At 58.7% G+C, this 16,267-nt stretch overlaps 2 protein-coding genes across 4 annotated transcripts in view; one reads left to right on the forward strand and one right to left on the reverse strand.

Moving 5' to 3' along the window:
- Window positions 1–8,446, forward strand: part of TRAF7 (TNF receptor associated factor 7) — a 31,178-nt gene extending 22,732 nt beyond the window's left edge. For all 3 annotated transcript variants that reach the window (XM_082064156.1, XM_082064158.1, XM_082064157.1), the window contains exons 10-21: window positions 103–320; window positions 913–986; window positions 2,008–2,056; window positions 2,306–2,433; window positions 3,460–3,542; window positions 3,957–3,996; window positions 4,401–4,517; window positions 5,640–5,762; window positions 6,548–6,667; window positions 6,864–6,995; window positions 7,212–7,331; window positions 7,730–8,446. In XM_082064156.1, the coding sequence (XP_081920282.1) occupies window positions 103–320; window positions 913–986; window positions 2,008–2,056; window positions 2,306–2,433; window positions 3,460–3,542; window positions 3,957–3,996; window positions 4,401–4,517; window positions 5,640–5,762; window positions 6,548–6,667; window positions 6,864–6,995; window positions 7,212–7,331; window positions 7,730–7,744 (1,219 nt within the window). In that variant the 3' untranslated portion in view covers window positions 7,745–8,446. The remainder of the gene's footprint in view (window positions 1–102; window positions 321–912; window positions 987–2,007; window positions 2,057–2,305; window positions 2,434–3,459; window positions 3,543–3,956; window positions 3,997–4,400; window positions 4,518–5,639; window positions 5,763–6,547; window positions 6,668–6,863; window positions 6,996–7,211; window positions 7,332–7,729) is intronic.
- A 214-nt stretch (window positions 8,447–8,660) lies between these two features.
- Window positions 8,661–16,267, reverse strand: part of CASKIN1 (CASK interacting protein 1) — a gene marked incomplete at its 5' end in the record, with an annotated part of 29,344 nt that continues 21,737 nt past the window's right edge. Inside the window, 7 exons of the mRNA XM_082064608.1 lie at window positions 8,661–10,687; window positions 11,160–11,556; window positions 11,659–13,761; window positions 13,839–13,977; window positions 14,477–14,578; window positions 14,670–14,780; window positions 14,970–15,067. Coding sequence (XP_081920734.1) covers window positions 10,591–10,687; window positions 11,160–11,556; window positions 11,659–13,761; window positions 13,839–13,977; window positions 14,477–14,578; window positions 14,670–14,780; window positions 14,970–15,067 — 3,047 coding nt within the window. The 3' untranslated portion in view covers window positions 8,661–10,590. The remainder of the gene's footprint in view (window positions 10,688–11,159; window positions 11,557–11,658; window positions 13,762–13,838; window positions 13,978–14,476; window positions 14,579–14,669; window positions 14,781–14,969; window positions 15,068–16,267) is intronic.

Below are 16,267 nucleotides of genomic sequence, written 5' to 3' on the forward strand. Positions count from 1 at the left end.
TGATCCCCACACGGGGCTCAGACCTTGCTCTGCAGAGCCATTGGAGTCAGGAGGTCGCTGGTGTGAGCCCCGCTCCAGCCAGCTTCTGCCTTCCCCTTGCAGGTGTACGTTCATAGGAAATCAAGACACTTACGAGACCCACTTGGAGACGTGCAAGTTCGAGGGGCTGAAGGAGTTCCTGCAGCAGACAGACGATCGCTTCCATGAGATGCAGGTGGCGATGGCCCAGAAGGACCAGGAAATTGCCTTCCTGCGCTCCATGCTGGGGAAGCTCTCAGAGAAGATCGACCAGCTGGAGAAGAACCTGGAGCTTAAGTTTGGTGAGTCTACACCAGATGAACTCGGTGGTTTGAGCTGTGGGGTCAAGGCAGCTCTTTGTTAGGATGGTGCATTGCAGGATTTATTCCATGTTTAAAACTGGTGCTGAGCAGGCTTCAGGAGGTTCAGATGTTTCTTGCAGAGGAACAAATAGGGGTTCCAATGACTTCTCTGCTGACAGAATATCATGGGACCTAATCCTGCAATCACCAATCACAAGGCAAGTCCTAGCAATGTCTGCAGGCAGCTACCACCTTTCTCCCATTATGTTTTCCTGTGCAGTCCATGAGCACAGGCCACCATAAAAATCAGCGAATTGAATAGCTAACAATGCAGCCATCCTGGAGTGAGCAATGGTTCTTGGACACCTTTGCTGTGCCCAGCCCTGTCTCACCTCTAAAATTTGCTGCATCTTCAGCATCTGAATACCATTTGCATTTGAGCAGCAACCACTCTCCTCCTTTTCCCTGCTGCTAACAGCAGTGGGTTCTCCCGCCTAGTTCAGAGGTTTGATGGCAGCGAATGTCCTCTGCCTGTTCCCCTGGACGCTGTCACTGACTCTGCAGTGACTCTGGGTCTGTCCGTCTTTCGCAGATGTGCTGGACGAGAACCAGAGCAAGCTGAGCGAGGACCTGATGGAGTTCCGCAGGGACGCGTCCATGCTGAATGTGAGGAGGAGGCCGGGCCCTGGGGTGGAGCAGGGATTACGTGTCGTTAACTGCTGGTTCTGCTACTAGTTAGGCCTCTCTTTGGGGTTCCCTTCTGCCTGTTGACTCTGCTCTCCCCAGCTTTGGGTTGCTTTTCCTGCAGCTGGGGTCTGGGTGAAGGTTTCCTCGAGGCTGAGTTAAGTGCAGCTCAGAGAGCACATTCCAGTCACTGCACCTGAGCTGCTGTTTTATCTGGTTCCACTGTCTTTTCTCAGCCTGTTGCTGCTCCTCTTGAAATGTGTTAGCAGAGAAAAGGACCGCTGCAGAAACGGGAAAGCCCTCTGCTCCAATGCTTGGGCACTCCTGGACCTTTTATACCAGCCAGGGATAGGATCCCCTTCTCCCTGCCTGCAGAGAAAGCAGGACGATGAGCAGATCCCTGTTAACAAGCTGGGAGTCAGAGCTGTCTCATTATTTTGGACATTATTCAAGCCCTGATGTTAGACAGACATTCCTCCCTCGTCCAGGCAGACTGCGTCCCACTGGATGTATTGACCAGGAGCTGCTCACCCTGCTTTTAAGCGTTGTAATGAAGAGGATCCCATGGATAGAGTAGGGACTGGGCTGTGGATGACACTGCAGAGACCTTCCAGTTCTTCTCCAGCAAGGTGGGCTGCAAGAGCCCAGCTGAACAAGCAGTCCCTATAACCACTTGGGTTATTTTTAGCTGTCTGGTGAATGGCAGAACAAGGACAGTATATTCTGAAAAGGTATTTCTGTGCCTGCCTGAATACTGAGGAGTTTAGTGCAGGTCTGAGATGCTGTTAGAGCCCCGTGGTCTCTCGAGGGAGGTGACAGAGGGATGTACGAGTGCAGTCCTAGAACAGGAGACCTCCGGTCAGGGAATGCATCAGTGGGTGCCTGCACTGATCCAAAGGCAGGAGTGGTTTTAGCCATGGAGGGGACAGTTTTAGAGCTGTGCCCAGAAGGACAGACTGGTCTCAATGGTGCTGTCGCTCATACAACACATTCTGTTTTTCAGGATGAACTCTCCCACATTAATGCTCGGCTCAACATGGGCATCCTGGGATGTGAGTATGCACCTGGTTTTCATCCTCTGGGGCTGGGTTGGGGTTGGTGGCCCAGCGAGCCCTTTCAGGCACAGTCACAGTTGTCTCTGGGTGCAGCAGCAATTTGTTCATGGGATCACTGCTGCTGCAGGAGGGAAATACTGGAGTGAGAGTTTGCCAGGAGCACAAGGAGCTCTGTCTTCTCCAATCTCCCCGGGACACGGCACAGCTCCATGCTCCCCTTTCTCACCTGCCCTCTTGTTTCCACAGCCTACGATCCTCAGCAGATCTTCAAGTGCAAGGGGACCTTTGTGGGACACCAGGGCCCTGTCTGGTGTTTGTGTGTTTACTCCATAGGAGACTTGCTCTTCAGTGGCTCTTCAGACAAAACCATTAAGGTAAGAGCTTGCCTCTTCTGGGTATCTTCGGCATTCGTAAATGTGCTTCAGGTGGCACAGAAACTGAGTTGCCGTTTGCAGCGTGGGGGGATGTCACTTCCCAAAGTTTCTCCCAAAGAATCTTAAATGATTCTTTGCAATTATAGTTGGGCAAAATTCTCTGTTATGTAGTAGTGAAACCAAGAGACAATAGTGGTTTTTGCAAAGCCCTGATTAGAATCTCATTCCTGCGGCTCCTGGGTTTGCTTTATATGGTGTGTAGGACATTCAAACCTATTTCGGCTTCTGACTTTATTTTCCCTTGTTATAAAAATACTTAGAAAAAAACCCACATTTTCCCCTGATCAAATGTGTCCTTTTTCCATTTTATGGCATGTTTGTTTTCCTTTGTCCTGTTTCCACTAACTCAAACTGACAGCCTTGCTCCAGTGCGAGCTAAACAACAGTTCCCAATGTCACCATGTTGGCTGCCGGTGGCTGGGGAGCCAGAGAGCAGAGCTTTGCTGTAGCTTTTTTGAGCGATAGCAAGAGCCACATGGAAGAAAATAGACATTGCTGTACTTTATTGAAAGCAAACAGCTTTCTCCACTGTCCTGGCTGCTCTGGGCACCACTTTCCCTCACTTGGAGAGCCGTGTGTGCTCAGTTTGGAGAACCCTGCAGTGGCAGCAGAGGCTTTGCAGTGCCACCAGCGCCATGGGATGGGCTGGGAGTTGCTAAAGCAGGAGCCTGAGAGCAGCTTCTCGGGTGCAGTGTGTGGTGTTGGCCTGGGCTGCGAAAGGTGGCAAGGGAGAGACTGCTGCATGCCGCTGTGCGGTGTCGTTAACTTCGACCTGACCCTTTGCAGGAACTTTCCTTTCCTAGACAAGCTTATCTCTGCCTGGGGGCCCGGAAGGCAGGTGCCCAGGTGACAGACAGCCTGTTTCCGCATTTCACTGCTTTTGTGGCTTTGCTGACATCCTGCCTGGGTCCCCAGCTGCTCTGTCTGCCGGCCTGTGACCTTCTGCTGACTTGTGTTTCCTGTTAGGTGTGGGATACCTGTACCACATACAAGTGCCAAAAGACCTTGGAGGGTCACGATGGAATTGTACTGGCTCTCTGCATCCAGGGGTGAGTGGAGAGGGACCTGTCGTGCAGGAGAGAGGGGGAAAGGCACCGTGACTCCTCATCACACCCTCACAATTCCTGTCCTTAGTCCTGCACATGCCAACACTGTGCACGAGAGGCACACCTTGCCTCCTTGCTCTGTAAAAATGGACAAAGTGTGTATCTCCTTGGCCTGCCCTGCTGTTCTGGCTCCCTTCCCTGCTCACAGCAGGGTGCCTGCCATCCTGCTTGAAGGGCCAATCCTGCCCAGCCTCCCCATGAGACCTGGGCTCCGCTCCTGGGGTTGCTGTGTTTAGTCTTGGCTCAGTGGGGCTGTGGGCCTGCAGCCCCTGGCCCATCACGGTGCCCGGGAATGAGCTGGGACCCCGTGCTTGCTCTCCCGTGCTGACCTCCTTTTGTTTTCTGGTGCTGTTACAGGAACAAGCTGTACAGCGGCTCTGCTGACTGCACCATCATTGTGAGTACCCAGGACCCCTGCTCCGCTCAGGATGTCAGATCACGGGCCATCCCCAGGTTGCTGCAGAGCAGGGACCTGCATCCTTTTTTCTATAAGGCTCTTCAGCTGCCAGTGGTGTCAGACTGATAACCCATGTGTGCTTTATCCGCTGCCTTCAGCCAGCATCCCCATGGGTTGCATTTGGGTGTTCCTGCAGGCTGGATTTCCCTCTCACTGCTCCTGCATGGGGAGCAGGAGGCTGGTGCGCTGAGCTGGGGTGGGGGGATCACTCCTGATTGCCCAAGCGCCCTGTCCTGCCTGGTTTTGCTTATGTGCAATTTCCTGCCCGCAGAGGCAAAGGGGAAGGGCTGCAGCACAGGGGGCTGGCCCCTGCCCCTCACGGGCACTCTTCTGCTCCTTTGCAGGTCTGGGATATCCAAAACCTGCAGAAAGTGAACACGATCCGAGCACACGACAATCCCGTTTGCACTTTGGTCTCCTCGCATAACATGCTGTTCAGCGGCTCTCTCAAAGCCATCAAGGTATAGAGCCCTGGGTTGGCTTCTCTTGGTCTGTTTGGGGACCGATGCTACAAACCGTCAGGCAGCGGTGTCCAGATGGGAAGCAAGTGGCGGTTTGGGCTGTAGTTGACCTTGGTGTGACGCTCTCCTGAGCCACGCAGAGAAGCGCAGCTGCAGAGAGCAACCAGCACTGCAGAGGTTTAGCCCATGCTCTGTGCTGAAGTCAAAGATGTTCCGCGACCTGTCGGAAAAAACAACTTTTGTTTCTTCTAACTCTGTAAAGCTGAGGCTGCAGGTGGAGCAGCCTGGTCCTCATGCCCCCTCAGACCATGGAAAATTGTATTTGGGGTCCAGAATTGTCTGGGGATTCAGGCTGACTGTTTTTGAAAGCCCCTCCAAAGGATCTTGAATCTGCATTCTTTGCCTAAAGCATGCAGAACTCAGGGAACAGCTTTGCAAGTTGCCCTTTAAAGCCTTGGCTCGATTCCCTTGGCTCAGTTTCCAGCTCCTGGTGAGACGGCTTATGGGACCGTCCATCTGGAAGAGGACGCATGCTCTTTTCTTTAGCTGAGGCCTGGAGTGATTCAGCTATCAAGAGCACACTGGGGGCTGGAGGAGCAGAGGGATGGCACTAAGCAGAAGGAGAACTTGGGGCCTTTTGTTTTTGTTGTCCCCAACCACTTTGTGCCAGATGAGCTGTACAGGAATGGTGGGCTGAGATCTGTCGGTCCCTGTGGGCTGGGGGTTTCGGCCACAGTTTCCCAGAAGCTGTGGGATGGAACTTTGTGGGACAGGCTGGCAGTGCAAGTCCAGAGCCATTCTTACTGTAGATTGGTTCAGGTTTTTCAAGCCCATGGCTCTGCTGGGGAAGGGTCTCTGGCAGTGATCACGTAGGCTCCAAGTGAGCTCTCCCAGGCCCTTGGGGAAGATGTCTACTCAGCACAGTTATTTTGTGTTTTATCTGCAAGTCAGTGGGTTCAGGTGATTCCCATGGGGCAAGAGGGCAAGCACAAGATTCCCCTTCATGAACTGGTTGGGTCTTGTACTGTGTGGGCAGCACCCGGAGCCCATGTCTGACCTGTTCTGCCCCATCACTGCCCAGTCCCACCGAGACTCCTTTGTGTGTGTTTGTGCTTTCCGCAGGTCTGGGATATTGTAGGTACCGAACTCAAGCTGAAGAAGGAGCTGACAGGTCTAAATCACTGGGTGCGAGCGCTGGTGGCTTCTCAAAACTATCTCTACAGCGGATCTTACCAGACGATCAAGGTGGGACCCTGAGGCTCATGGCAACTGTGAGCCACCGGCTCTGCCCGTGCCCCTGTGTGTCTGTGTCCTGCAGCATGGGACAAAAGGCTGGGATGTGAGAGCGCTGCTGGAGTGCTGCTGACGGACGAGATTTTACTGCGCTGATTGCATCTTTGCAGGGACAAAGGCCGGGTCTGGCTGGTCCTTGGGAGCACAGCTGCTGGGGAAGTTCGCTGAGATAAAGCGTGGCCTTGCAGCCGCGGTGCCTCGGCAGCTGCCGCAGCGTTATCTACGCCGACAGCCCTGCTGATCAGAGGAGAAGGTCACTGTCTGGCTGCAGAGTTACCATCAATCTCTGTGTGGTTGCCAAAGTGCCTTCACCTGCCTTGGCTCAGGCTTTGATGAATATTTCACCCCTCAGCATCTGGGTGACACCAGAGAATTTGAAGCTGCCCTCCTCAGTGTTGATAAATCCTCATTAATTTGTCTGCCTCAGTTTTCAGTGCTCTCAAGGACAGGGTTGTGTGTGCATGTGTTTGTGCATAGTCACACACACAAGATGTGCGATCTTCACAGCTTTTTCAGCCTGGATGTGCAAAGCTGGGCAGCTAAATGAGATAGCAGGACGTTGTTCATCAGCACTGAACTTCGCCAGCAGGACACATTTAACCTTAGAGCTGTGATCTGGGCACACATGGAGCCAGGCTGACTTGTGCGTGGCTGGAGAAGAGCTTCATGGGAGCTCCCTCCTGCAGAGGCGTCCCTGCACGGGTCTCATGCTGCCTTTGCTCTGACCTCTCTTTCAGATCTGGGACATCCGCAACTTGGAGTGTGTCCACGTGCTGCAGACATCGGGAGGCAGTGTCTACTCCATCGCTGTGACAAACCACCACATCGTGTGTGGCACCTACGAGAACCTCATCCATGTAAGGGCTGCGGGGTTTGATGACCTGGGGGGCCTGGGGGAGAGGGACAAGGAGATGGGGCCTGGCTCTGCCGGTCCCCATTACAGCACTCCGAGTCCTGGAGGGGTGCATGGAGGTGGAGGAGAAGTTTCTCTCGGAGGAAAAGCTGGTGGCCTGCAGCCCCGTGCGATCTCCAAGCCCTGCTCTCCTCCCACAGGTCTGGGACATAGAGACAAAGGAGCAGGTCCGCACACTGACCGGGCACGTGGGTACGGTCTATGCCCTCGCTGTCATCTCCACGCCGGATCAAACCAAAGTCTTCAGCGCATCGTACGACCGGTCTCTCAGGGTACGTGTCCAGGGCTGTGCAGCTGCCGCTGTGTGTTTGGCACTTGTTAAAACAGAGACAGCCCCAAGGGAAAGGGAGGACAGGGGATCCTCACTTTGTGTGCCACACGGCATCGTATTTAATTTGTGTCACCTGGCTCGAACCCTGTGGCACCCAGCGTCCTGCAGTGCTCGGGATGTGCCGCTCACTTGTCTCACGCCCATTGTGTGCCCACAGGTGTGGAGCATGGACAACATGATCTGTACCCAGACGCTGCTGCGACACCAGGGCAGTGTCACCGCCCTCGCCGTCTCCAGGGGACGCCTCTTCTCTGGCGCCGTGGACAGCACTGTAAAGGTTGGTGTCCTCAGGCTTCTCCTTGGTGGTTTGGTCTCTTCCAGCACTAGAATTAGAGCGGTGAATGAGTTAGGAGCCACCTTCTAACAAACGGAGATGGTTCTCAGCAGGTGGGAGGTTTAATTATAGAATCACAGAATAGCTTGGGTACAAGGACCTTCCCAGCCCACCCAGTGCCACCCCTGCCATGAGCAGGGATATCTTCACCAGCTCACGTTGCTCAGAGCCCCATCCAGCCTGGCCTGGGATGTCTCCAGGGATGGGGCATCCACCACCTCTCTGGGCAACCTATTCCTGACAGAGGGTGTTGTGGATGCTGAACGCTCCCCAGGATGAGGAGAAGCCCACAGAGCTGCTCAGAACAGGCGCTGCCACGGGTTCCTGTTGTCTCTCCACAGGTCTGGACTTGCTAGTGAGGGCACCGCGCTAGTCCTGCACACTGAAAGACCAAAACTCCTCCAAAACCTCCTCCTCAGCCTGCTGGGTGACGACCACCACTCTGAGATAACTGCTGCAGCTCCTCTCCGCGCCGAGCACTGCCTGCTGCTGCCCGTCGGCCCTTCCCACCTGCCAGATCCCCGGCTGGCGGCTTTCAGGCCTGCAGATGCTCCAGATGTTCCCTCACATCTGCCAGATACGATTGGAAAAGCAGAGGAAGCTGTTCTGGTGCCAGAACCTTCCATGGGGGCCGGGACAGCCCCTCAGGGCACCGGTGCAGCCATGGGACTGGGTGGCTCAGTGTGTCACGGGGACAACCTGGCCAGGGAGGTGACACGGGGAGGCCAGTCCCTTTGTAAATGGTAGAGATGAGCATTAGGCCTTGCCCTGGGTTGGGACCCCAACCCCTTTCTGTCTCTAGTATTTAATTGTACTGCCACGGTGTCAGGCTGATCGTCTGGGAAGAGGTGTTTTCTTGAGTAGCCAGGTACGATTTTTACACCACAGCTAGTTCTCAAATCAAATAACACAAGCCCATTGTTCACCACCCTGTAATAATGGTCTCCACATTAAAGAGAAAAAGCCTCCATTGCATTTTTACTCACATTTTCTACTGTTTTTAAGATTGTAATATAGATTTGATTATTTCTTCATTGACAATAAAAGTGGAAAGAGTTGTTCCTGCCCAGTGTGAGTTATTGCGGCTCTCAGGTGCCCGGCCCCGGTCCCGCGGCAGCTCCGGCCTCCAGGCGTTCCCGTCCACCCCAGGCTGCTCCCTGGCATGGGGGGCATGGCCCAGCCCCCCAGGAAAAACGGGGGAACTCGGGGGGCAGAGCAGGACCCAGCGCACAGACGGCTGATGGTTTTTGGACACAAACAGCAGTGGCAGCCCAGCAGGGGTTTTATCTTTTTTATTTTTCTTTAAATATTTGTTGCCAGACTTCGTATAGGAGCAAACTTCTTCACAGCACCACGAGCCATCTACTATTCAGAATAGGAAGAATAAGACAAGTAGAGGTGAGATCTAAGCACAGGAGAGCGGGGAGAAGCACCAAGATGCATAGCTGGACAGATGGGATACGATACAGAGTCCATAACTTAATCATAAAAAATATATATATGTATATATCCATCATGTAGAACTTTATGGATTTTTTTTTTCAAGATACATATTTTTTTCCTTTTCAACAGATATTTTCAGGCAGGTGATTTTTTTTTTTTTTGTTATTTTTTAAAGTCTTTTTTGTGTGTTTTTTGTTTCATTTTTTAAAGAAATTTCAAAGTTGTGCCAAACACATCTGGATCAGCGACCACAACAGGAGAGACGAGGGGAGAGGGAGAGGAAGGTGGAGGGAGAGACGACTCCGTGCGTCTCAAGAAAAGAAAGGAACAGCAACACTTTGTTTGGAAACCACAAGCCAAAAATAAAATGCATTCATCAGGACTCAAGCGACTGAACCAGACTCCAACTCCAGTTTATACAGGAATATACAGCGGGGCGTCCCGGAGAACACCCGGAGCACACGCACCCCCGCGTGCACACACACCCACACCCACACACACCCCCACAAATGCCAAAAAAAAAAACCCCAAAATAATGAACAAAACCGAAACCTGAAGACACTCCAAAAGAACGGAAACACCTCCAGTCGAAGAATTAACAAAAACCTCCATAAAACAAGGCACATCCTTTGAGTTCGTAACAGTGTAAAAATAAAGACGCGACACTGAATCCCAACGGAAAGACCCGAACAGAACTGCTCGCACGTACCTTCCACCCGGAGAAAAGGGAAATATTGTGCTACTCGTAGAATGAGTTTGCCACAAGACACACAGCTTAGTATAATCTAATAGTTTTTCTCAAGCTAAAATCCAGTTTTCTCTTGATTTCTTTTAAACTGCTTTATATATAATTGCTAATATTTTTAAATCTTTTAAATATATATTTGTTAAAGTTTATTCTTTTTATTATTTTGGGGGTGAGGGAAATCTGGTTTATATCTTTTTTTTTTCCCCCTCCAATAAATTAATACTTCTTTATAGCTTATCACTGTCCTGTCCCCGGCGGGAGGGGCCGGGCAGGGGCACGTCCCGCTGCCCCCGCCCGCCGAGAGCCCCGAGTCGGGGCCTTCGCTCCCCAATTTGTAACCAACGCAAACCAACCGCCTTCCCGCTTCCGAGGCGAAGCCCCATGGCCAGGTCCCCGTGTCCCTCTGTGGGGCAGCCCCCTGCCCGGCTGGACCCTCCGCCCCACCCGGCCTCTGCCAACGACGACGGAAAAGAGAAAGAAAACTTCAAAAAGGAAAAACTTGAAAAAGGAGGAAAGAAACCCAAGTGCTTTTGCCCACCTGGATCCGCCGCCGGCGCGACCACCAGCAAACGCCGTCGGTGACACGCGGCTGACGGAGCCGCCGTGCCGGGGCCGCCGCGCCGGGCAGGGCTTGTGCTACATTCGGGCCGACCCGCGGTGCCGGCAGGACACGGGCATGGTGGCTGCGACCACCGGCCTCGTAGATGAGAGACTCCTGGAGCCCCAGCAGCCGGCGAGGGGCCGTTCCATGGTGCTTTGTTTCTTCTGGTGTTTCTTGTATATTTTAATTATTTTTTGCTTCTGCAAAGGGAGTCCTGCCAGAGCCGACGCCGAGTCCGTGAGCACAATCCTGAGGTATCTTCTTCTTTGTGCAAACCCCGAGGGACGGGATGTCCGGGAGGGGACAGCTGTACAGAGGGGACGGGAGGAGGGCGGCGGGGCCGGGGGGTCGTGGATCGTTGTGCCCTTGTGCCCACGTAAGCCCTGAGGTTCGGGGGGCCCTGACACCCCTCACTCCAGCATGGCATCCAGCTGGTCCGCCAGGTCGTCGAACATGCTGCCAATGTCATCCAGGATGCTCACGGTGCTCTTCGACTCCACGGCTGAGCTGTGGGGACAGGGCAGCGTGGTGGCACTGCACGGTCCCCTCTGCCCCACGCCATGACCCTCCTGCCCTCCTCTGCCCTGCAGTGCCCAGCACGGTGTCCCCAGTGTCACCTCCCTGGTGCAGACCCAGTGCCACTGCACAGCCACTGACCTCCCAGCCCCACGATGCTCCAGCACCGTGTCACCTCTCCAAGTCAGCCCCCAGTGCACCCACACACCCAGGTCCCCCTGCCCGTGCTGCTCCGGCACAGTGTCCCTCACTGTCACCTCCCCAGCACAGCGCCAGCCAGGGCCCCATGATTCTCTGGCAAAGTGTCCCCCAGGGTCACCTGTGGCTCCTGTTGTGGTGGCACAGGCTGACCCCACTTCCCATGATGCTCGTGGACTCCTGGTCCCCCCTCTCCCCACGCAGGTTGGTGGCGCCACACAGCCCCCTGCCCCCTACAACCCTCGCCCGCCCCGTGTCCCCTTACTCTGCCGTTTGGCTGTCCTCCTGCTTGATCTTCTCCTCCACAGCCTGCAGCGCGGCGGCCAGGGACGCACTTGTCTCCTCCAGCTTCTGCTGCGCCAGCTCAGGGCCGGTGGTGTCGACGGAGGGGCCAGCGATGGCCGAGCGCGGCGGCTTCACCGGTACCTGCTGGGGCTGCGCGCCGGGCGAGAGGGGCTTGGCGGGGCTGGAGCAGAGCGAGGGTGGCGTGCTGGAGGGCTTGGCGGTGCCGGCACCCAGCTGCCGGGCCGGCGACGGGGTTGGCGTGGAGCCAGCGCTCACTGACTGGATGGCGGCGTGGGGCTTGGGGGGCTTGGGTGCTGTGGGGGGTGGCACAGGCTTGGGAGACACCGGGGGCGGTGTGCCGTGGACACGCTTCACCTCTGCGGAGAGAAGGGAGAGAGACACAACAGTGGTGGGGACAGCCGGGACCCCCAGTGTCTGGCCCGGGGAGCTCCCATCCTGGGGGGCTGCGGGGCACCTACCTGGGCTGCCAGGGCTTGGGATGGGCACCTTTTTGGGGATGGGCGCCGGTGGCCCAGGCACCTTCTGGGGTGGCTGTGTCAGCACAGGTTTGGGGGACACCGGTGGCTTGAAGGGTTTCTTGGGCTCGGCGGGTGGTGGGACGTAGTCGGGGCCATCGGGGCGGGCAGCAGACGGCAGGGTGGGGGGCGGCTCGACCCCGCTCAGCTCAGAGGCCGGCCGCCGCTTGACGGTGCCGGTGCCGTTCTGGTAGACGGCGAGCAGGGCTGGCTCCAGCGCTGGCTCCTTCTCCTTGGCCTTGGGCCGGCGCTTGACGGTGTCAGACTCAGTGAGGACGAAGCGGACACCATCCTGCTGGCTCTGGCGGGCCCGGATCCGCCGCTTCAGCGTGGCACTGGCCTCTACCTTGGCCAGGTCCCCGTGGCGGTGGGCTGGGGACAGCCCTTCACCCGCCTCACCCCGGGCCGGTCCCAGGGGCCGCGGTCGCTGCTTGATGGTGAGGTTGCCGTCCTCGGCGAAGGGGATGGCGTCCGGGGAGCCGCCGCGCTCCACCCGCAGCCGCTCTCCGGGGCTGTCGGCACCCACGTCTGACCGCACGCTGTCGGCGCGCTCGCGGCGGGCAGCTGCCACCAGCCCGGTGACGGGGCCGCTGATGGTCCGGCGCCGGTTCACCACCTCCCCATCCAGCCCGATGGCCTCCTTGTGCTTGACGGTGGCCAGGACAGTGGCTACGCGGGCACGCTCAGGGCTGCCCGGGGGAGCCCCCGGCTGCAGGTAGTAGCCGTCAGGCACCTTGGCCTGCCCGCTGGCCCCATGTGGCTTCTGCAGCGCCAATGCCCGGGCCCCGCCACCGATGGAGGACATCTCCAGCATGGCCGCGATGCTGCGCACGCTGCCGGCGCTGCCCGTGTCCACGCTGCCACCCAGGTCGCTGGCACGCCGCTGCTCCCGGCGACTCTCCCCCTCGGCGGTGAGGGGCCCAGCGGGGGCCGCCTCTCCCTCGCCCTCCTTGGGGAAGTCCTCAGCCATGCCGGCGCTGGAGATGGCAGAGCTGGAGCGCTTCGGAGGAGGCGGTGGGGGCCCCTTCTTCTTGGGGCGGACGGCAAAGGACTGGCTGCGGTTGACGTTCTTGTCGCTGCCGGCGGGTGCCCGCACCGAGTGGCTGCGGCCCACGCGCCGCTGGACGGTGGCGTAGGGCCCTGCGTCCGGCACCAGCAGCTCGTCCCGCTCCTGCTCGCTGTCAGAGGCGGCGTAGCGGTTCAGGCTGTGCGCCCGCTTCTTCGGCCGCCCCGGCTCCTCCTCACCCTCGCCTGCCGCTGGCAGGCACAGCACCGGCACCGAGACGGGCAGGACGGGCACCCCCGGGGGCGCCCCTTCGCCCTCAGCGGGTTGCGGCAGGACGTAGGCGAAGCCACGGTGGGTGGGTGACTGGGGCAGGGAGCGGGGGGACGCGGGGCGCTCGCCCGGTGGCAGCAGCTGCGGGGTGGGCTTCACTTTGGCGGTGGCGTGGGGCACTGACGGGCCCTGCGGGGAGGGGGGTCGCGGCTTACCAGGGGTCTGCGGTGGCGTCAGGTGCCCGGCGGAGGGTGGGAAGGGCTGCCGGGGCTTGCCAGGCACTGGCGGCACACTGGCACGCTTGACAGGGTGGCCGTGCCGGGGCGGGCGCCCCTCCTTGGGCGGCGCGGGGGGGCCCTCGCCAGCCCCCTCCGCCAGGTACTCCTGGCTCTTGGAGATGGCGGCAGCAGGGGGGGCCCTGGGGCTGTCCCCCAGCAGCTCCTGGGAGCTGCTCATCTGCCTGGCACGGCCGCCCAGCCCCGGGGGCGAGCGGTAGCCGGGGCCTGGGGGGTTCGCCGCCTTCTCAGGGGGCTCCTCGGGGGCTTCGCCTGTCATGGCCACCTGCAGTTCGCTGCTGAGCTCGCTGTCCTGGAATGTGGTCATCTTGGGTGACTGGCACTCGGGTGGCTCTGGCGGCGGGGACTCGATGGCCAGCACCTCGGGACACGCTGCCGCCTTCCTCTTCAGCGTGCCTGGCTCGTACTTGCCCAGCTCGGCACGCTGCAGCTCCGCCAGCTTCTTCACCGCCAGCATCAGCTTCTTTTGGTGGCCTGGGGACAGCATAGGGCATCAGTGTCACTGCAGGGGCAGGGGCTTCTGCACCTGGTGTGGTGGCACGGGACCTTACCCAGCTTGGTGATGCCGATCTCCTGCAGGTCCTCCCAGGTGATATCAGTAATGAAGTCGATGTTCTCGTAGCCGTTCTCCACCAGCACCTTGTAGTACTGGGACAGCCCGATCATGGAGAGCCACAGTGCCAAGTTGGCCTGCAGGGACACGGGGCACAGCTCAGTGCCGGCTGGCAGCAGGGTCTGGCCCCAGCCCTGCTGGCACTGCAGCCCCTGTGCCATGCAAGTGATCCCATCCTGCTGGGGGACAGCCCCAGGGTGTCCCTGTGTCCCCACACTGTCCCTGTGCTCCACAGTCATCATGCCCAGCCCTGTGCTCATGGGAAGCCCCTTGCTGTGCCCAGCCAATTGCGCAGGAGCAGGGTCAGGGACACATGGTGCCACATCTATGCGGTGACAGCCGGCACCAGTCTGACAGTCCCTGGGCTGTCAGGAGGGAACACATGCAGCTGCAGGACTGTGGGCTGCAGGTGCCGTCTGGGAGCCATGAGCCACCTCCTGCCCTCGTCCCCTCTGTGCCACCCCTCCCTGGAGGGGATGTGGCGGTGGGGACCAGCCACCAGACTCCCAGTATGGCTGGGTCCCCAGTGCCACCCTGGATGTGGTGGTGTTGTCCCCAGGCTCGCGCCGCCCTTACCGGCTTATACTCCGGCAGCCACTCAGGGATGTTGAGGTTGTTGATCTCAGAGGCGATTTTCTTCCTGTGCCCTGGCTTGGTGACACCGATGGCCGTGAGGTCCTGGAGCAGAGAGAGGGGTCAGAGTGACCCTGCCCTGGACATGCCCCCCTCCCTGCAGCACCAGCCAGCCCTGGCGTCTCCACGGTCTCACCTCCGGCGTCATCCGGCTAATGGTGGTGATGTCGTAGCCAGCGTTGATGAAGTTGGGTGCGTAGAGCTGCAGCTGGAACTTGCAGAGCCACTGGTACACAGCCTCTGAGCTCTGGGGAGGGGACGGCACAGCTCAGGTTACCCCAGGGGAAGGGGACAGGGACACGCAGCTGCCACTGCGTCAGCACCCAGAGCCCTGCCCGCTGAGGTGGGCACAGCACGGGGCTGCCAAGACACCAGCAGCTGTGGGTGGAGGGGGGTCCCCATCCCCCCCAGCTCCAGCCCAGCGCTCCCCGCTCACCTTCCCCTCCGATGGCGGCTCCATCTTCTTCAGCTGGGGCTCAGCGGGGGGCGGGGGGGCGTATGGGGAGCTAGCCACGCTCTGTGACCGCGATGAACCTGCCAGAGATGCTGTGGTCAGCAGGGCTGGGGCTGCTCACCCCTGGGCTGTGAACAAGGGAGGGGAGCCAAGCCCTTGCCCCACGGGGGGATGGCAAAGCCACAGCCCCTGGGTTGGCATGGGGGAGGGACAGCAGCCTAGAGCACCCCAGGGTGCCCTGAACACAGGGTCTGCACCCCCCAGAGATGCAGAGCACAGTGCCCGGGCCCTGCTGGGCATAGCACAGCCCCTGTCACTGGGTACCGGCAAGGCCACCCGTGTTGACACGGGGCTCTGCAGGGCACCCAGACCCCACCGCAGCACGCACAGCTCCGGGGTGCCGGGGGGGTTCACCCTGGGCATCCCATGCTCACGCCCCCGTGGCAGCAGCCAGAGGGGTCCCACTGCCACCGGCCCAGGATGGGGCTTGTCCCTGCACTGTGCCCCACAGTGAGGGCAGGCTGGGGAAGGCAGGGCTGGCATGAGCTGCCAGGGGGTGACAAAGGCTGCCTAGAAATTTCTGCCTCATATTTCTGACCACAACCAGCAAGAGCAACCCATTCCCCCTTGCAAGTGCATCCTGTGTGTGTGTGTGATCCCCCTGTGTGTGCATCCCCCCCCTGCTGTGTGTGTGCACCCTTCCTGTGTGCGCATCCTTCTGGCATCTGCATCCCACTTGCGTGGGCACCCTCACATGTGCATCCCTCTGCCGTGTGCAGCTCCCGCATGGCTGCAGCCCACTTGTATGTGCAGCCCTTCTGCATGTGCATCCCCCCAGCAACGTGTGCATCCCCCCCACCCTGTGCGCACCCCCCTCTGTGTGTGCACCCCCCTCCCTGGGCTTCCATCCCCACTGCATGTGCAGCTCCGCAGCCACGGCATCCCCCTGCACGTTCATCCCCCCTATGTGCATCCTCCTCCATGAGCATCTCCCGTCTTCCCCCACCAGCGTGTGCCTCATCCGCCGAGCGGCCGTGCCCCCCTGCCAGGGCAGCCCCTGCCCACAGCCCCCAGTAGTGCTGATGGTGACGAGGGGCCCAGGCTCGGCGGGGCTGGCGGGGGGCCAGGGAAGGGAAGGGGCCGGGGAGGAGCGCTGCCGCCCCCCGCCCGCCCACGCTGCCCCCCGCCCCCCGCGGGGCCCCCACTAACCGAGGCAGGAGAAGGCCTGGCAGCAGCCGAAAGGCGAGAGAGTCATTTTTTACCCACACGTTTTTTCTTCA

This window comes from Streptopelia decaocto (genome assembly GCF_964273445.1).
Source record: "Streptopelia decaocto genome assembly, chromosome: 13".
Lineage (NCBI taxonomy): Eukaryota > Metazoa > Chordata > Aves > Columbiformes > Columbidae > Streptopelia > Streptopelia decaocto.